Genomic DNA, 21874 nt, shown 5'->3' on the forward strand with positions numbered 1-21874 from the left:
TATTTTTGCTGAATGTTTGCAGCAGAATAAGGACGCTAGGGTTTAAGTGGTTACAGTCAATTCTCTTCTGAATTCTTCTACATTATCTCTCTGTCAGGTGTCCTGTTTGTTCCTCTGCGGTAAGCAGCTGCGTTAAGAAATGGCACAGTTTTTATCTTTGTCCTTGGCCCCGAGGCTGTGGGCCCTCCGCCGTCTCCTGATGCTGCCTCTCAAGCCCCAGTCTCTCTCAGCCTCCGTCTCTCCATCTTCTTCTCTCTCTGTCTCCTTGCGGTCCGGCGAGTCCTGGGGGTCCTGTCGTCTCAGCTGCGGGGGCAGTGGGATGGGCTGACCCAGGAAGAAGCCTTCCTCCTCAGAGTCCGACGAGGAGGAGCAGGTGGAGCAGCACTCGTCGTGTTTGTGGCGGGTCGGCTGCAGGGTGAGAGAGTCCCTGTCTCTAACTCTGTCCCTGTCTTTGTCTCTGTCCCCCCTCCAGCCCAGGGTATCCAGTCGGGGGCGTTCAGGGCGGTCAGATCGGTCAGGGCGGTCGGGGCGAGAGTGTTGGAAGCGCCTCTCGGTTCCCAGTTGGAGAGGGGAGTCCAACGACGCCATTCGACAGTGACTCCATGCTCGGTTCAAGTTACGCTGGTGGTAACACGATCCGTCTGTTGGTTTTTTTAAACATAAAATTGATTTTAATAGAAGATCAAAGACAAACAGACTTTAACACACAAGAATCACAAGTTTAATGTCCGTCTGTGAAACATCCATTTTAGTAGTCTTTTTGCTCTGTTGTCTGTTGGAACTGTGACGCAGAGAAAACACGGGCATAGAATACAGCTCCTAGCACAGAGGATATTTTGGAACGCAACAACATCATTTTCAGATTGGTCAGAATTAACTTTAGAATACATAAATTAATACGTGTCCGGCACACATTTCTGATGCTTGTATCATTTTGGCTTAAGTATCAGAGGCAGTCACTTGTATTGTTATTAAAATAAATAATAAATAATAATAATAAATATACAAAAATGAAAAAACGCTTACCCAGTAGATCCATCTGAGGTGGAATGCCTTTCTGAAGATGCAACCTGCGTCCAAAACCTTCCTCCGTCTCATCCTCATCAGCACCATCTTCCTCCCTGTCCTCACGCTCTTCCTCCTCCTCCTCTTCCTCCCCCTCTTCCTCATCCTCCTCGACAGAGTAGCTACAGCTGATTGGCTCTCTGAAACTGACCCTGGCCGTGCCGCTGCGGACCAGCGGGGGCGAGGGGCTCTGGGGTTCTGGCAGAGGAGGAGGAGGCTCGGGTGCGGGAGGCGAATCTCTGGGGATCAAGTCACGGATCTTGCAAGGCAGAGGAGGGGGTAGGTTGGGCGGGATGGCAGGGGGGAGGGGAGGGGAGTCGGACGGGACGGGACGGATGACCGGAGACACAGAGATCTTCTGGGGGGGAAACACTGGAGAGACAGAGAGAGAGAGGCAGACAGACAGAGAGACAAATCAACTTAGTTAACTGAAATAAAGATACATAAAAGGTAACAGTATTAGAAGGAACATAATATGTAGTTAGCCTCAATGTAAACAAACAAACCATGTGAATATGAATTAAGGGTGCAACTACTGATACATTTTTTGATTAATCAAATCATCATTTATTAATATCAACGAATCCATTATCAACGTGTTATTTTATACTTCATCAATAGTGAACAAATACATTGTGAGCTTGTACATCAGCCATGTTTCAAATTTTTGTAATTCTTTGAAAAGTTTCGCCTATAATGACATACCCAAAATAGATAGATTATTAATCCATTTTGGGCGGGAACCCATTTTGGTGTTAGCATTATGTTATGCTTTAGCTATTGAAAAATAGCAGATCTACAAGCTCATAGCGCGCCACCAAGTGGCGCGCTACGAGCTTGTAGTTCTGCTATTTTAGAAAAATCGAAGAAAGACTTGACATAGAAACATAGCTTTTTCAGAAAAGAAATTTTTAGAATCTGATCTCAGGTCAAAATGGGTTAATCAATTATTAAATGAACGATTATAGAATATTATTTCATAATTGATTAAATCGATTAGTTCCATTAACTGTGTTGTGTTTCTTGGGAGGATCTGTATTCTGTGGTACCTTGCATGACCTGACTGCTCCTCTCCACCCAGTTCCAACAGTCCCGGGCCGTGGAGGTCCCTCTGGAGTTCAGGCCGCTCAGAGGGTCTGCCATGTACTCCAGACTGCTGACCGGAGGCGGGACACCGCTGTCCCCTGGCACCGAGCTGTCACCGGGCCACGACGGCCCCAGGCCGTTCCCGCGGTGAATGTGGGGAAGGGGCTCGTACGAGCCTCTGGGGTACGGGTGAACGCTGAGCGAAGGGACGCCGTTTTGTACGCCGAGCGAAGAAGGGAGGTCATTCTGTACGCTGAGCGAAGGCAGGCCATTCTGTACACTGAGCGAAGAAGGGAGGCCATTTTGTACGCTGAGCGAAGAGCTGCCATTTTGAACTTGAGTGGAGCAGAGGACGCCTGGGAGATGAAATGCAATGTTGAATTGAAACCATGCTGTACATCATGAGCATGTTTTTACATGCATAATTGAGTAGAATACATGTTTATTCATCTAAATGTCCAAATCCTACTCAAACTCAGTGACAGAGTACTCAACTACAAGTAAATGTTGCTCAACTTCGTACTTGAGTTAAAGTACTCAAATACTTCTTTTTAATACTCAAGTATTCAAAATTCTGTATTTAAATTTTAAAAAACTTTCAGAAAGGCTCAAGTCTTCAGAATTTGTGAAAATAGCTGATCTAAAAGCTCACAACGAATCGTGATGCGTTGAGCTTGCAGCTTGTCACTATTTTTTAAATGGGCTTTCATCATTCATTTATAAATATATTTTTGTACGTGTGGGTCCTAGAGGTCGGTTCCTAGTAATGTATGAGTCAAAAGCACAATATTTGTCTTTGAAATGTAATGGAGTGAAAGTAAAAATAAATAAATTAACATTAATATAGTGTACTTTTTTTTACTGTCCACCACTGCACCTGAGAACCACAAGTATTTACCTCTACTCTCCATAGTCTGAATGCAGTCTTTGGCAGAATGTAATGGGAGGTTGGTGCCCTCCAGTGGCTGCTGTGGTGAACAGCGCTGTGCCTGCTGGGACTTCTCTGCTGTCTCACAGCGTCTGTGTTGAGGCGGTCGACTCTGGAGGGCGGAGTCACAGGAGTCCGAGTTATCGGGGTCCTCCCCCAGAGAACAGGCCCTGGAGCAGAAGATGAGACCCCCGCGAGGCAGGAAGGGTCTCCCCAGCAGGGGCAGTCGACAACGAGCGCAGCAGAAACACGACTCAGCGGCGTGCCAGTGTTGGCCCTCGTACGTCATCTGACCCTGGTCAATGCCTTAACAATAAAAACACACGCGTGTTCATTCACTGCACAAGTTGAAAAACGTGTATAATCTGTATATTAATACGTTATAACTGGTACATCTGGAGTGGTTGGAGGTGCTCTCCCTACTTTTCCATTCAGACCCTGATGCCAGGTAGGACACTAAGGACACTGTTTGACAACAAGCAGACATATTGGACACTAGATGCTAGATGCAAATATTTATTGTAGTTTGGACATTGTTGCAATTACCTCCCCCCATTGAGAGAGGGAGAAAACATAAAAAAAAGTTACAGATTGCATTTTAAAGTTGAATCACTTAAAGTTTCTTAAACCCTAGCCTAGAAACCAGACATGCCAGGCTACTTATATAATTAATAGCGCTGCATGCTTGTAGAGCTGCTATTCTCCCCTAACGCCTCTGAATAGGGACTCGGGGCTAAGTGGTTAGTTGATTAGACAATTTGATGTCCTACTTATGTGTTCCCCACAGGTGTCGCAGTATTCGGCGTAGAGCGACTCGTAGCAAGAGCAGCAGTACGGTCGACTCTCTCTCATGATGTAGCGCTGACCGCCCAGCGCTGCCTCGCACTCGAAGCAACAGAAGTGCTTCATGTGCCAGTGTCTGCCCTCTGCCTCTGTGCACTCGTCTGCAAGAATGATCTGCAACCAACACACAAGGGATGTCACTGCACAGTGCACACACATTCTCACACACACACAGCGGGAAGGTTTCAAGGGTTCACGCACACACAAACAGACATAAATACGCATCCATCAGATGCACACACACACACGCGCGCGCGCACGCACACGCACACACACAGACACACACACATGCTGGAAGGCTGTGTGTGAGTAAAAGGTCAGAGGTCCACAGCAAGATGCCGTAATGGACTGCAAGGTTACAAAGTTACAACAGGTAGAGACTAGAGGGAAATGACTGTGGCAGTGGCAACAGAACAAAGAACTGATCTGCCACAATGTATTAAAAAATCTTATACTATCTTATAATCAAAGACGTGCACGCGTCCCGAGCAAATAAATCAATATTTAACACCATATGACTTTTGCTAAAAATGTCTCTGGCCCCTTTTCCACCAAAAGAACTTCGGTTCAGAACCAGTGCCGTTCCGAACCTTGGTGCTTTTTGCGAACCGGCTGCATTTCCACCAGATTGAACCCCGGTTCATTTGGTAGCGCTATTATACCTAAACACGAAATGTTGAAAAGGAGAAGGATCCGTCATGCCCGCAGACGTGAGGGCGTTGCACAACACAAACCGATGTAAACAGTATCCACGAGGTTGTGATGTCAGGGTTACAAGTTATTATAACGCCCCGCAAGTCTCAGCTGGATTCTGGATCGCGATGCATCCGTATACGTTTGGATCGTTTCATGTTTGCGTTGGCAATTAATGTAAACGTATTTTTGTTCAAAGATGGTTGATCGCATCGAATATCTGTTGTGTCTGCGTCCTCCCAAGTTCCAACCCACTGACAAGTTCCAACCTACTGAAACACCCACTTAAATCGTCTAGGTTCACAAAGCGCTGCGTGCAATTACAAAGCTGAACCACCGTTTTGTGGTTCACATTGGGAACGAACGTTTATGGTTCGGAACCAACTCATTTTCAGTGGAAACACTCTGAACTGGTTCAATATTTGAAATAAGAAATAACCGAACCGGTTTAACCCCGGTGGAAAAGGGGCCTCTGTGTAACCGGACTTTGATGTGACTCTGTTGGACAGTCTGGGAGCTCCTCACCTCGTCACAGGCCTGGCAGCGAGGCTTCAGTCTCTCGGCGTGGTGACGGCCGCAGTAGATCTGTCCACTCTGGTAGAAGTAGATGAGGTCCACCAGCAGCTCGCTGCATGTGGCACACTGGAAACACTGCGGGTGCCAGCAGCTGCCGTGCCCCGCCCGACTGGCGAACACCGCAATGTCCCCACCGCATATCTGCCTGCCACACTGGAAAACATAGATGACATGTCACACCCTGCTTACTAAAGCTGGAAGATATAATGACCCTGTTTTGCTCAGTAGTTAAATTGTTTTATATAATGTATGTAATCTCGTCAGCATTGAAAATGAGGGAGAACCTCAATTGCTCTTTCGAGAATAAATAAAGGTTTCAATCAATCAATCAAAAGTTTCACTCATAATGTTCCATAATAATAAAAATATCTACAGTAGTTCCCCGACTCCCTGTGTTCCTTGGGAGCCCCTGAGCGATACCTGCACCTACTTGTATCATATCTGGCTTCTATCTCGTAAAAAGGAATTCCTCTTCTTGCTGGGTTTTTATCTAGTATTCTCTGTAGTATTTTCCATTGCAACTTGGCTCCACTGACTGTACCCTTTTTGTGTGAAAATGGGACATTTCACAATGGTACTTCTACTTTTGGTACTTTTATATGTTGATGCCAAGTTTCCATTAACTGTTAAAGTTTAAACTAACCATTGTAAATATGAATCAATATTGAACGACTCCATGGTCTATTTTTCACCTGAGAAATAGAGATCGTTTCCTAGAGTATTAGCTTTAACTTTAGCATTGTTTAGCACTTTCTTACACAGAGTTTTGGACAACCAGCTACATTTAGTGGTTCTCTGCAGTGGTAAAGCGAGTAGAGTACAGTGGAGTTGAGTCTGTCTATACCACACAGTCGAGTGTAAAAATGGTTTTAGACATGATTCTTCTAGGGACACGTTAATATCTGCTACAGTATGATGTCTTCATTCTGTAGTTTTGACTGCTGGCTACTTGTGTACACGACGTGGGTCCATTTGAGAACACATGGACGTCCCTATTCTGGGAGTGAACATTTGGTGAAAATAGCTGACAACATGACATAGGATGAGAGTCAGCTATGAGAATCATTTCATGTGGATGTGTTTTTGTCAGGGGTCATGGTAGTTTCGTGTATCCAGACTACTCAAAATTATTACAACGTTTTGCATATTACTGTATATTATTGTTTGACTTTAAATGTCTCAATGAATTGAATATACAGGACCTTAATGGAAAGTCCTGGGTTTATTTGGGATATCCTTTTAGCATTCTTTTGTATAAATCTGTTGCCTTTTTTTGGTTAATAATCAATAACAAAATCTATTCCACAATCTCTGAATGCTATAGAGTGGAACTACACCTCCCAAAAGCTGAGAAAAGATCCTGTCATCTGTTTGCCATTTCCGTTCATGAAAATATGTCAATAAAAAATATTTAATATTATATTCTGCTATGCAGCAAGCTATATATGCTTCGGACAATTACATTTACAGTTAGAAAAATGCGCATTTGTAGGGATTTCACCACTTGTATGACGGGAGATTTGAAAATTGCAGAAGGCAACAGTCTGGATCACAAGACTAGGTGTCAGGGGTCATGTGTTGATACCTGCTGGCAGATGGCTCCTGTCATGGTGACAGGAAACAGCCTGACAGTCCCTCTGCCCAGGTTCTCTCTCTTCCTCTGCTGGCTGAACACACGCAGCTCCTTCTTCTCCTCCTCGTCAAGGGAGTTACAGTACTGTGGCTGGAACACACACACACACACACACACACACACACACACACACACACGCAACACAGATGTGATACAATTGTTTTCTTGGTGATTCTATTGATTACCTTTTCAATTGATCGAATATTTGACTGTGTGTTTAAAAAAATGTTCAACTAACTGACGCAAAAACATTCTAATACATTATCTGTAATCGCCTAAATGGATTAACCCATTAATCCATTAGTCTGATTAAACCACACTTTTAGTGTATATTATATTATTATTTATAATATAATATAGTACAACAGTTCGATTAACTGTTGCACTCTTACTAGTTCATTATCAAGGTGCTGTCAAGTCATTATGCCAATTGGAGCCCCCGTGCTATTCCTCCAGCACAACACTCGCTGCTGACAGGTGTCGTCCCAGCCCATAGAATTATGTGCAGTGACAAATATCACCACCAGCTGCCAGGCTTCCCTCCCCCAAACATGTGCCAATTGTGTTCATATACTAGACGCTCAACAAAGCCAGATGCACCCGGCATCTATTTCTGACCACAGCAGCACACTTCTGTCTAACCTGGTTGGCTTGCCACTGTGTCTCGCCGCATTGCAGAAGTTGAACTTGTCTATACTTTGCCACGCTTTTTGCTGGATCCACCTCCTGCTGCTGTGGATAAGCGGTGGTTGCTCATCGCCCATTATGTTATGATATAGAGTATTTGGTTAAATTGAAAATGTGGGATTTTATACCAAAACACCTTATCTTGCTGTGCACAAATAGTAACAATTATGGTTATAAAAAGTTTTAGTCTGGCCCAGGCCGTAGCGTAACGGTCTGGGCACTGGACTGGTGATCCAGTCGCGGTGTGCCGCGGGTTCGACTCCCGGACCCGACACGGCCTTTACCGCATGTCATCCCCCCATCTCTCTCCCGTTTCCTGTCAGCCTACTTTCTATCCCTTAAAAAATCTATAAAAGGCGTAAGCCGCAAAAAAAATATCTTAAAAAAAAAAAAAGTTTTAGTCTCAGACAGGTACTTCTATACAGCTCACGCATAGAGTTCTTGCAATGGAGTTATGGCAAGTTGCGCCTGCCAATATGGCTGCAACCCTGACGTACAACCCAGTGGTCAATGCTGCTGCATAATTACATTTACATCTATCCTCGCTGTAGACACTGCATTGCACCTCGCAGATTTCTCAGAGTGCAGAAGTGTGGAATACTGCTGCCAGTGTGAATGATACGTAAGAGTTGCCTGTCCAGAGCAGTGCTGTTACCTCGCTGTCATGGGCTGGTAGCTGGTGCAGCAGCTGTTTGATGCGGTTCCTCTCTCCTGGACTGTTGACGTACGGAACCCTGTCCTCTGGAATACAACTGAAGTACTGATAAACCTGCAAGAAGACACAAGCACCTTCACAAAGAGATACCGAACCAGAGCCCGACCTATACCGTATACAGGTTCAGTTGATATATCAGATGTTTACGCCTAATACCTTTTTGATGACATCGGTCACAGCCAATGTGTCCCTGCAAGCTCACAATGTATTGCATTGCTTCACAGTGTGAGCTTGTAGATCTGCTATTATTCTTTTTTCCTTTTCAATGGAGCTTCTACGTCTTTCTGATTGATTTCAACGTTTTTCACTTTGTTTCTTTTACTTTTACTTACATCTCCACTACTACTCAAAGGTAAATATTGTACTTTTACTCCACTACAATTATTTGAAAACTTTTGAGTTACTAGTTACTTTGTAGATTTTGATTATTATTACAAAACATTTTGCCAATTTGAAAATAGCCGATCTACAAGCTCACAATGATTTTACTTAAGTAACAAAAATGGGAGTACTTTTTCCACCACTGTGACAGTAGCATGGAAACAAGACAATTCTGACACAGAAAAAAGAATCCCTGGAGAGATTGGTCTGGCACTCGTTTGAATTATATTTCACTGCCCCCAGAGTTGTGTCACTTCACTGACTGTACATATACTGTTTTTTTCTTACTGCTTTTTATTATTGGTACCTTACTGGGTGCTACTACTAACACATTATCATTGCTTTTGTACTGCATTGGAGTGATGCCAACAGATTAATTTCGTTGTACATGTGTGTAACAGTGTTCAATGACTAAAATGACTGAATAAAATCCATCCATCCATCCATCCATCCATGGATGACCAATCAGAGCCTATTATTCAAAGTGAGACTTTTTTGCTGTGATGTTGGAATGTGTTTGTGACCTCCCCTTAAAAATAAATTACAATACACCGAAGTTCCAGACTATGTGATATTAGTCTGGTCATGCCAGGCTACTGTGACAGTGCATGTGTGTTAAACTGTGTGTGTGTGTGTGTGTGTGTGTGTGTGTGTGTGTGTGTGTGTGTGTGTGTGCGTGCTGCATGCATGGTTGTTGTGACCTGTTCGGGTTTGAGGCCCGGCGGGACCCAGGCGTACTCCTCGGAGGCGCAGCCCGAGTCGTCGTCGGAGATGGAGTGTCTCTGGAAGTCAGAAACCAGCTTTGTCATCATCCTCTCCAGCTGGCCGGGCACCACCCGCACCGCATGCTCCTCGCGCACGCACTTACAGTGAACGCAGATCTTCCTGTCAAGACATGACAACACAGAGTTGAGGTTCACACAACAGGAGGGATGCAGGCGTCGCAGATGCAACATGGGAAGTATTCATAATGAATTTCATATCGATTCATCTGTCAGTTCTTTTCCAGATTATTTGATTAATGTATGTGATTAACCACTTATGGCCAATGTCAAAAATATCCTATCAGCAAGCTCACAATGAGCCGTGTCTTATCACGTTGTAGACCTTGTAGATCTGCTATGTTTTTAAATTTTACATTTCTTTTTGTTTAATTTTATTTGAGCCTATAATGCCTGAAGAAGGTCAGTAGACCGAAAGCTTGCAAATTAAATACTTTGATTGTGCGCAGATCTGAGTGTGCAGAGCTTCCCTTTATTTTTCTCATTATCCCTTTGTGACTCCAGCACCTCACTTAAGTTTTTTCAGCAGATGAGCGGTGGTTCTTTTTACATTTTTGTCTGATTTGAGCCTACAATGACAATACCCAAAATAGGCACACTAGGATTAATCTATTCTAGACCATAACATTTTGGTAAAATAAGGTCATAGTACAAAATGGTGGTAAATACTCTTCACTCCTTATCTGACTATAAACTAATTGGCCTTGTGGTTAAAAAAATATGACAGCTGGCTGAATCAGCGGGTGACAACCAAGCGCTCACACACATCAACTGGGTATGAAACCATAAACATCTGCTTTCCAATCCTTCTCTTTCTCTCAACTCCTAACTCTCTCCACTGTTTACTTTCTAACAAAGCAGGAACAGTACATCTACGACAAGATTATAAATACGGTTCGCTCATCCGTAAAGTTCAACCCTGAGAGGACTTACTTTAACAAAACACCATGGCAGTTAAAGTAAACCAGCTCGTTGAGTAAACACACACACACACACACACACACAATGACCGTGCATCAGAGACATGATGTCAGCCAAAAGACATTCTGGAGTTTGACTCAACTTGACTCTCCGAAGCCACAAATGACGAACACACAACAACCAGGTGTCTTTCAGAGAGAATAAACAACGCACGCGCGCGCGCACGCACGCACGCACGCACGCACGCACGCACGCACGCACGCACGCACGCACGCACGCACGCACGCACGCACGCACGCACGCACGCACGCACGCACACGCACACGCACACGCACACGCACACGCACACGCACACACACACGCACACACACACACACACACACACACACACACACACACACACACACACACACACACACACACACACACACACACACACACACACACACACACACACACACACACACACACACACACACACACACACATCACAAAAAGCTTGTTCCAGCCTACATTGTGATTTATAATCAGTTTCACACCTGGTGTCTTGTACCAAAAATAGAGAATCAACAAGCTCACAACGTGTTATAATGCAACATTTTGTGAGCTTGTAGATCTGCAATTTTTGGTATAAAAGCCGCTATTTATGTTATCTGTTGACCTTCATGGATATCGCCGTGGATTGCAGATTCCAGGTCCGTTTCCAGCCGATTTAAACAACCATGAGTGCCACTGCCATCGCTCTGTGACACCCGGCCAGCAGGAAATGAGGTCACAGACGTTAACTTAAGCCCTCGTCATCCGTTCAGTTAAAACAAGGCGAGGGGAACATTATAATCTTCCTCTGAGCTCTGAGAAAATTGTCCTCGCCACGTTCAACCTGGGAGGGGGTGTGTGAAGCTGACAGGGTCACAGAGAGGCTTCGCGTACAGAAGTGGTCCTCGATGTGGGATTCGGGGACCCCGAGGGATCCTTGAGTTGGTTCCAGGGGGTCCCCAGCCAAGGGATTGATCGGTTAGGAATATAATGGACACTTTAACTCTGACGGATTAACAAATTAACAATGAAGATTTTACATTGTAGATTGGGGTCCCAAAGAAAGATGGTATGAAATGTGGGTCAGTGGCCTGCCCTGCGCTAATGCATAATTATCAAACTGGGGGTCCTTGAAATGATAAATGGTGTGATCAATGTCACATCATTGGGAATGTGTGTACGTCTTTGGGGTCATGTGATGTAACAGCCTGCCAGCTGGGACTTCTGGCTCAAGTTCAGAGGACACATAAACCGCTCTGTGGCAGCGACAACCCTCCCCCTAAACCAACACACACACACACACACACACACACACACACACACACACACACACACACACACACACACACATTTTGCACATTTTGTGCACGTGAGAATTCGCGTTTGCAAGTATCTCTGTGCACGTGTCGACGTGCGAGTAATGCTCCTCTCCTGTCGGGAGGGGGGCATAACTTGCTACAAATGTGTGTGCGCGTACATGTGCCCTGCTCTTCTGGTGGCTCTCACAGCTGAGGCTCCTTAAATGGTCATGTAGGCTCTGAACAAATGTAAACAATAGTAAACACACTAAGTCAGCTCAGCGCAGAATCACTGTCCACAATCTGACCCCAGCGGCGTGTCGCGGCTGAGGCCCTGGATGACCCAGAGGTGTTAAGTCTCTCACATGCAGTCTGATGCAGACCAGATGATGTTACTGCACTGTTGGACAAAGTGCTTGAGTGAAATTATAGATATAATACTATAAATATAATACTTGAGTATGCAAAAGCACGTGACAAATTACAAAGTAAATTTTATTTTTAATATCAACACATTGCAAATTCCCCCAAAATTCAAAGATTATCCAGAAGATTTACAAAAATATCAATAATACACACAAGCTCACAACACGTTGTGAGTTTGTACTTTGTCAGGTGCAGTCTGGGTTGAAGCCTGGACATTTTAGGTATTGTGCTGCAGATCTTATATCTGGATTCATTAACGATAGTGACTAACACAAACTATCAGCAATTATCACCATGGTAACAAGGTGGAAGCTGTTTCTTTTTTCTTTTTCATCGGACCACTAATCCACATGATGCCTAGTCTGAACTCAGCAGCCAGTCAGTGCAGGCAGGCTGGTGTTGATATGTTTGGGTATAAACACAGGGACTATACTGTCTGTAGATAATCCTCATCATAAAGCAGTGACACCGGCCCCTTCCCTGCCAGCCAAAACTTTTAGTCAGTAATGGACAGTAACCAAGTACCTGGTACCTTTACTCAAATACCAAACTTGTTGAGTAAAATTGTGATGTGATTTGTTTTAAATTTGAGCACTTTTAATTTAATTTGCTACTGTGATTATTTCGACGCCAATACTTTTGTACTTTTACTCAAGTACCATTTTCAGTACAGTACAGTTACAAAACTACGAGTACTTCTTCCACCAGTGCACCATTGGTTTTAATCCTGAACAGTGCACACAGTTGGAGAAAATGAGGTCACTTGAGGACTAGTATAGCAGTTCTTATAGAAGACAGCCACAATTCATACAGGGCCCTATCATGTGACCTGATTCATATCAACATTCATAACAACATTATACATATATACATTAAAATATGTAATACAGTGAGTTGATTGAGTTTCGGTATAATGTATAATATGTACGATATATGGCCAAAGCTGTGTGAATACTGAATAGGCAATGATATTATGTACACTACAGTATCGATGCCGGTATGGTCCTTTCACAGTAGAATCCCACAGTGTTAATCTATTTGTAATTAATGGTTAGTACAGTGTTTACTGAGTATGTTCATTTTGGGCAGAGAGACCTCAGTATGTACGCAGCCATTCACATTGGTCTAAGAGTAATAAGATAGGCCCAGGCCGTAGCGTAACGGTCTGGGCACCGGACTGGTGATCCAGTCGCGGTGTGCCGCGGGTTCGACTCCCGGACCCGACACGGCCTTTACCGCATGTCATCCCCCCATCTCTCTCCCGTTTCCTGTCAGCCTACTTTCTATCCCTTAAAAAATCAATAAAGGCGTAAGCCGCAAAAGAATATCTTAAAAAAAAAAAAAAAAAGAGTAATAAGATAATCCTCTTGGTGAAACGTGTGATGAACTCTGACTTCAGATGATACTCCTCTCTGTTGAATGGATCTGGCTCTGTGAAACAGATGGACCAGAAACTAATTAGTTCCTGAGTGATCACTGCAGGGACACCGCACTAATAGGGACGCTGATATCGGCACACTTTTGAAGTGCGGCTGCCGAGGACCCTGGGGTCACAAGTAACTCAATTCTTTCTGGGCCGGGCGGTGGGAGAACCATCTGTCTCCCTCCTAAAGCTCCAACCCCGTCTGATAGGCAGCAGACTAAAGACGGATCACTTCCTTATCAGTGAACCACAACAGCTGATCTTCTTTTCTCCAGCAGCGGAGGTGTGTGATCTGATGGTTACCATATAAATATATATATTTTTGACCTGTTTTCATCAGGATGGGGGACAATTATTTTATCTATTAGCAGTAACCACACCTACTGACTGCTCCTTTCAACAGAGGAGAACAAAACAATATCTTCAAACGAGTCTTCATATATTAACTGTGATGAAAACCAGGACAATTTGGTGCTGAATGTTGAAAAACAGGACATTTTTGTGTTTTGTGGATATTTGTCAGGACTTGGGACACTTGAAACAAGTACAATCTTGGCCAAACCGTGACGTCAGCCATCTGGTATTTGTACTGGACTCTGGGCTGTGGAACAGTGACCTGGCTCCTGGACACTGGGCTGTGGAACAGTGACCTGGCTCCTGGACACTGGGCTGTGGAACAGTGACCTGGCTCCTGGACACTGGGCTGTGGAACAGTGACCTGGCTCCTGGACACTGGGCTGTGGAACAGTGACCTGGCTCGCATACATCTAGAATGCTAAGTCATGCAACCATATCACACCTATCTTAGCTGCTCAAGAAGTGACCTTAACCCATTCTGACCTGAGATCAGATTCTAAAAATGTCTATTACATCCTGACAGTTTAATTATTAACCCATTCTGACCTGAGATCAGATTCTAAAAGTGTCTTCGATTTTTCAAAAATAGCAGACCTACAAGCTCGTATCGCGCCACTCGGTGGCGCGATATGAGCTTGTAGATCTGCTATTTTTAAATAGCTAAAGCATAACATGATGCTGACACCAAAATGGGTGCCCGGTCAGAATGGGTTAAGATAGGACCAAACGGGCCCCATCATCATCCATTTGTACACTCTCGTCTCCAGAGGATTTTACTGTGCACTCATACTCTGGAATGTGGCTCAGTAGGACAGCATGTGTGTGTGAGGTAAAATGTGACTCACATGGTTTATATTACAAGCAAACCGAACCTCCAAGCTTTAGTATCATACTAAATCTTGACCAAAGACAGGATTAGGGTCCTTTGGTTGGATCAAAGAATGCCTGTTGTTTGATTCTCTCCATCATTCAACCACATCCATCATATATATATTGGTTTAAGTAGTGTACACAGAATTCTCAGCCCAAAGCAAGGCGCCTGACTATAAAAACGCCACCTTTAACTTAAACAATGTTCAGCTTTGGTGTGTGGGACAAGACTACAGTGTAGGAGTAATCACTTCATTCCTTACTCTGGGCATGGACTAATGGATCACTGGTGATAGTGCCTGGAATGCCTTGACATGGTAGATGACCTCAAGAGGCGCCCTGCTCATGGCTACAGTAGAATAGAATCAGTTCCCGGGAAGACATGGACGTCCGTCCCACATCAAAGCAGGAAAAGAACCTGGATGTCATCTAAGAATGCTAGTACAAATAGCACGTGAAAAGGGTTGGGTGACGATACGAATATATCGTCAATCGCGAATATACGAATCCAATCGCCGAATATTTTTATTAGGCGATTTCTCGGGACGATTAGCCCAATTAACCTGTAAAGTGTGAGCAACATGTGAATCAATTTGGCCCAGCAAAGTAGTAACAGCGGCCGGGTGGAAATCACCTCCTCCGTTATAATGTATGCTCCCACAGTCCCCGCACTCAGCAGCATCGGGCACCGGGGCACGGCACTTACGGCAGCCGCCAGCCAAAGTAAAGGCTGGGAGCCTGGGAGCTGAGGAAGGCTGTAGCCTACATGTTGTTTAAGCTCCGGAGTCCAGACCCATGCAGTTTAATAATATACAGTCACAACAGAATGCACACTGCTGTCTCGTGTCTCATCACAATCCCAATGCCTCACCCGTGAAGTCGGGGGGGGGGGGGGGGGGGAAATAAAAAAACTGTCTACTAGTGTTAGTGTATAGGCTCGGGGATCATAATAGCGCTTAGCTTAGCATTAGCTTAGCGTGTAGCCCCTACTGGTGCTGCAACCCAACCCACTGATTGAACTTCATATCCGCCTGTAATCTAAGTTATTTTTTATTGACAACGTGAACGAACACCGACACCAGCGCTGCAAAAATAGACAGATCTACAAGCTCTCAACGCGTAGCGAACGGCACTGCAAAAGCAGGCAGGACGCGATGCCTTGAGAGCTTGTAGATAAGCAGCAGCCAGGCCGCAGCAGCTTGTGGGCTCCGCTCCGACCCTCCGACTGACCGGTGCGGGGAGGCAAGGGAGCAAGTTACCCTGGCTGCGCAGCTGCGCTGCAGAAACAGACTGATCTACAAGCTCTCAACGCCTAGCGAACGGAGCTGCAAAAACAGGCAGGACGCGGCGCCCTGAGAGCTTGTAGATCTGGCTTTTTTGCGACCTGCAGTGAGCTGTTCTCACTTTACTTTTATGACACGAATACATCGTTAATCGGCGAATATTTGTCAGTAGATGGGCGGTTGAAAAAAATTGGCATATCGCCCAACCTATCACTCTACAGAGTTCTCCCACTGTTCACAGACGAGGTCAGGGAGAGAATGAGGCTGGTAGGGCACTGTGTCAGGCACCCAGAACTGGTGGCGACTGGCAAGCGAACTGACACTGTGGGAGCCAACCCAGGGCACAACTAGGAATGGAAAGAGGCAGACCACCTACGTAGACACACTGTGGCGCGACAGCGCCTCAGCGACACTAGCAACACTGCAGTGCTCCGGACTCTAACGTTGGATAGGAGGGAGTAAATGTCGGCTAGTCGGCACTCTCACGTCACACTGTGTGTTAATATTATTGTCTTCGGCTGGAATTAAAAACGAAATAAATGATTAAAGAATAATTACTGATATTAACATCAAATGTTACTGGTCTTTGCAAAGAAAATATTCGCACATCCACTTCAATGAATGTTTGCTCATGATTGCTTCATCAATCATCAAATGTGCAGCTGCAATCCTACAGTGCCTCTACAAATACAAAATAATCTACATTGTGGCCTTAATCTACGCAAGGGCAGAAAACACATAATGAAATGGAAATAACCAGCGGAGGGAGGCGGGGAAAGTGACAGAGGGGCGTGGCCTATTACTGCTATAAAGGCTAATCTTATTACAACAAAGGAGCGGATTACATGACCAAGAGACCCAGCTGGGTCCGAAAGAGAGAGAGGGGAGAAAGTTAAGGCTGATTAAAGCTCTTCAGAATGGAATCTACTGAAGAGCAGGCCTTTGAACAATGAACACAGGCCTTTTACTTGTATCGGAAGTATATTTATACATTGTGGTATGGAGCGGCCATAGCTGAATGGTTAGAGAGTCCGTTCCATTCCAGGCCTGAGCAATGTGTCCGAGTGTCAAGCTAATATAAGACACTTTAACAGCCTAACTGCTCACCGAGCACTACCACCAATGGTAGCTCACTGCTCCTGGGATGGGTAAAATGCAAAGGACAAAGTTCACGTGTGTGAAGATAATAAGATATACAGTGGCAAAACTTCATTCACCACTGCTGAAGAGGTATTTCAGCAAAACGGGCAGACGACGTACTATAACAGCACAGAGGGCAGGGGCTGCTACAAGATAACCCATAAATTATCTGAAACCCAATAGAGCGTCGCAGTCCCTCCCCTTTCAGAACAACGTGTGGCCCAGGAAATGAATCTCAATGCATTTTTCCCATAGACATTTCTAAATGTATTTATTTAAAGACCTTTTAAGCGTCGTACGAAGCCAACTCTTGTCGTGACAAATCATGACAACACACACAATATTTTGGACCAAACAAATAATTACAAAGAAGAAAAACAACAAAAAAGTGTTAAAACCTGCCGTTTTTTTCTACTTTCTAATTCTTTGTTTGGCCCGAAAATTTTAGTTTGTTGTCATGATTTGTCACGACAAGAGTTGGCTCTGTACGACGCTTAAAAGGTCTTTAAATAAATACGTTTTGAAAAGCCTATGGGAAAAACGCATTGAGATTCATTTCCTGGGCCACTCGTTGTTCTGAAAGGGGGAGGGACTGCGACACTCTATACACACAACGGCACACTGGAGACTCACACCTCTCTAGAGAACAGTGGAATTCCCCTCGTGTCCATAAGAGTGTGTTCCAGCTGACTGCTAAGACAGTGGTTCTCAAAGTGTGGTCTGGGGAGCGCCAAGGGTCCTTGAGGGGGTTCCAGTGGGTCTCCAGCAAAATGAGGAACAGTTTAATTTCCATGAAATTTCACAGTCTAAAAATAAGCAAGAATTAATTGTCAGGTTTCACCCTTCCCTCTCATGGAGGTCCCTGGAACACAATCTTTTCAAATGGGGGTCAGCTGCCTAACATGTACGTACCGTGTTGGAGGTCCTTGGGGAAGTGAGTGTAATACAAATACAAAATCAAGATTTGTGTCCCGGCAACAGCAGTAATGTGCAATGTCAGGAAATAACCTGCATGTCTGTCACCTCAAAAGGCCTACGCCGCCTACGCTATGTCATCCTTCATTCAGCATGGTATAGGACAGCGGTTCTTAAACATTATCATGTCAAAGACCCCCAAAGATTTCAGAAGATTTGTCAAGAATTGTCAGATGTAAAAAATAAAAAATAAACGTAAAAAAAAATCTACAGACTCATGAGCTTGTATTAGCTTACTATTTTTGAATAGCTGAAAAACACATTTAGCTGGAGACCCCCGGAAGCCCCTCAAGGAGGCCCTGTACAGGACTTTGAGGACTCTGTTCATCCATGTGTGTATGTGTGTGTGTGTGTGTGTGTGTGTGTGTGTGTGTGTGTGTGTGCGTGCGTGCGTGCGTGCGTGCGTGCTTGCAAGTGTGCAAGTGTGCAATGTGCATGTGCATCACTGCACACCGTCATTTAGACCGGGCCATACTATAAATCCCAGCATGGATAATGATAATCCGTCTGCTCTATAGTGCTCCTGTTTTCACTGCCCACATAAAGACAAGTAAAACAAAACGGCAGTGCTGTTATCAGGGTTTAATGTCATGCTGTGACCTTGTTCCTATTAACACACACAGTTGCTCAGCGTTAATACCATGTGCGTGCAGCGCACTGATTGTTTGTTTTGTGTCATTTGTAAAATTGTATATATATATATATATATATATATATGTTCAACATGAGCGCAGTCAGTACACAGTTAATATGATTTATAATGCACCAATGCACTGTCCTTTAAACTCCACACATGTACTGTATGTCTCCATACAGTACACTACTACAACACCACTGATGTTGACATAACAATGAAAAGATAAAAACAACCAACATTACACAGTCAAACTATCATAATTAACTCATAGAGTGTACAAATGAAACAAAATGGACCCAAACTCTATTTGGTTTCATTTGTACTGGAGGCGACATGCAAAATCCTAAACCGCTTGTGCTTATACGTTATATCTATGTCCTAAACTGTTACTTTTCAGGATTCCATCTCAAAAGCATTAAAAGTAGCAAATCTGGCCCAGGCCGTAGCGTAACGGTCTGGGCACCGGACTGGTAATCCAGTCGCAGTGTGCCGCGGGTTCGACTCCCGGACCCGACACGGCCTTTACTGCATGTCATCCCCCATCTCTCTCCCGTTTCCTGTCAGCCTACTGTCTGTCCCTTCAAAAATCAATAAAAGGCGTAAGCCGCAAAAAAATATCTTATAAAAAAAAAAAAAAAAGTAGCAAATCTACAAGCTCAAAACATGCCACTTCACACCAAGTTTCGAGCATGTAGATCTACTGCTTTTGATGCATTTGTGTGACACACACTGTATGTAGTATGATCGTGAGGCGTTAATTTAGGAAAAGATACACAAAACATTAGAATATGGAGAGGACAGCAACGAAATGCCATCTAAATTCGAAAGAGTATTCTGAAAAAATATATGTTGCTATATATAGCTCAAATCTAAAATGGCACATACACTTTGCCAGTTTTAATGGCTTAAAGTAAAACAAAGAAAATGCTTACTTGAGTACAGTTTTTGGCTACTCTACGCACCTGTGATTAGCTGTATTGTATGGTTTAGTGGTGATGACATCACATACCTCCAGCCGTGCATTCTGAATCCAGGACACTGCTCCCCACAGCGCATGCAGGGCTGCCCCCGGTCCGGGTCATCCTCCTCCTGCTGCCAAACAAAACACAACACGCCTTCAATGACACGACACAACCTGCAACACTTTACTACACATCGTGAATCATCATAACGATTCAGTCAGCATGAATCACAATAACGACAATACTGTAGATAGCGCTTTTACAGTGTTTACAGCACAGCGTCCGAGAAATTTCAGCAGCATCTTTCGGTAACTTGTCCCCGGTCAGTCAGAAGCAGAGTGGGCTTAGAGTGGAGTGAAGCTGTGCAGCCATGAATGCTTTCAGTCCATGTCCAAAGATTATTCTATTGTGAGTTGTGACACAATTTATGGATTTATGGATAATGTGCAGCATAAGAAAATCCCACCCACCCAACAGCCATATGTGCTTGAACTAGCAGACATAGCAAAGCATCACAGCTTGGCTGCATAGCATCTACATTCCTGTATAGACAAGTCTTTACATCTGAGACAACTTATGAATCATGATCTCAATTGTGTAACTCATTGATTAAGCACGGTGGGAGACCCTGACTCCACCTGTGGTCAGTTTTAATTCTTTAAAATTGGTTCCCCAATCTGGGAACCATTTTGGGAAAACATTTCTTTTTAGTGTATATATTTGGAAGAAATAGCTAAACTATGAGCTCACAGCGTCTCGTTCCGACGTGATGTGAGCTTATAGATCTGCTATTTCTGTTGAGGAGATGTGGTGTACAAGGAAACAAGAGCAGACCAAGAACAGAGCCAACTCAGGTCTACTTCACTAAGTATCGAGCTTGAGGAACCAAGCTCGATGGCGCCACTTCTCCACTGAACTTCAATGAACGCGGCACTTTAGGGCCCAAGTGTCTTAGGCTATCGATATTGCATGTTATATGGGACTGTACCATGACATTCTAGTGGAGATTATCATACAAATAATTGTGATTAAAGATTTGATTGGGTTTTTGCCATTGAAGATGAACATTGGAATATATACCAGGGTTTTTTGCCCCCATGTAAAAAATAGGAAAGTGGTTAAAAGAGCATGAACAGCCCAGGCCGTAGCGTAACGGTCTGGGCACCGGACTGGTGATCCAGTCGCGGTGTGCCGCGGGTTCGACTCCCGGACCCGACACGGCCTTTACCGCATGTCATCCCCCCATCTCTCTCCCGTTTCCTGTCAGCCTACTTTCTATCCCTTAAAAAATCAATAAAGGCGTAAGCCGCAAAAAAATATCTTAAAAAAAAAAAAAAAAAGAGCATGAACAACAGCTCGCAGTCACAATGCTAGAAACGTTATTAAACCAACGTTTCGGCAAGCAAGTTTCTAGACCAACAAAATGGTAATAATGATGACGATCAGGCGATTATTATTGTTTTTTGCACACAAATTAAGGATATCCCTATTCCACCCCTCTAATACAAAGTCCAGTTGTGTATTAGACCCAGTAAAGCCTACAGCAGGTGACCGGCTCTTTTCTCAGCCACAGGGCAGGATTTTGCTCTGTTATGCTGGTGTTTTTTCAAGCTGAACAATCAGACTGATGGTGAAGAAAGAAAAAATGTACAAATTGTGCTGAGCAGAATTCCTGACGTGGCCAACAGCTACTGAATGGATCAGTACTAAATCAACCCCTTCTGTCTCACTGTTGCTCCAGGTCCTGAAGCCTGTGTGTGTGTGTGTGTGTGTGTGTGTGCGCGCGCAGGTATGCACTATGCAGGCGAACATTGGGCCCAGAATGGTGCCGCTATAGGGTTGAAGTAGTTAAAGATGAGAGGAAGGAAACAGACACAGGAAGTGTACTGCTGCACCCTTTCCCTTCCCATGTAATCGCCCCGTCTCCACTTTCCTTTCCTCTGAAGTTGACATTCTGCCTGTGCGAGCCAAATGACTACAGTAGAACAGATTATGCTTCTGCAAATTGATTTTTTTAGGCAGACGTTTTTGTTTTGTTAAAACTTGGCAGCATCGTAAAGTATAATGTCTCACTCCCTCAACGTGATCGCAAGGTTTAAATAAAGGTTAATCGAATTGAAAGCTTTCTTTTTCAAACAAAGGGAAAAAAGGCTGATT

The 21874-nt window shown here is 44.3% G+C and overlaps 1 protein-coding gene across 2 annotated transcripts in view; it reads right to left on the reverse strand.

The window, feature by feature from the left end:
• The window catches only part of prickle3 (prickle homolog 3), a 30476-nt gene continuing 8602 nt past the window's right edge, over positions 1–21874 (reverse strand). Inside the window, exons 2-11 of one of the 2 annotated variants that reach the window (XM_083768912.1) lie at positions 19765–19847; positions 9309–9492; positions 8167–8280; positions 6777–6914; positions 5141–5344; positions 3850–4036; positions 3050–3385; positions 2115–2507; positions 1027–1437; positions 1–641 (exon numbers count right to left, since the gene is read on the reverse strand). In XM_083768912.1, the coding sequence (XP_083625038.1) occupies positions 133–641; positions 1027–1437; positions 2115–2507; positions 3050–3385; positions 3850–4036; positions 5141–5344; positions 6777–6914; positions 8167–8280; positions 9309–9492; positions 19765–19847 (2559 nt within the window). In that variant the 3' untranslated portion in view covers positions 1–132. Of the gene's footprint in view, positions 642–1026; positions 1438–2114; positions 2508–3049; positions 3386–3849; positions 4037–5140; positions 5345–6776; positions 6915–8166; positions 8281–9308; positions 9493–19717; positions 19848–21874 lie in introns of both variants that reach the window. The other variant, XM_083768913.1, reaches the window with a different exon arrangement.

This window comes from Protomyctophum parallelum, assembly GCF_964188405.1.
Source record: "Protomyctophum parallelum genome assembly, chromosome: 7".
Classification (NCBI taxonomy): Eukaryota; Metazoa; Chordata; class Actinopteri; order Myctophiformes; family Myctophidae; genus Protomyctophum; species Protomyctophum parallelum.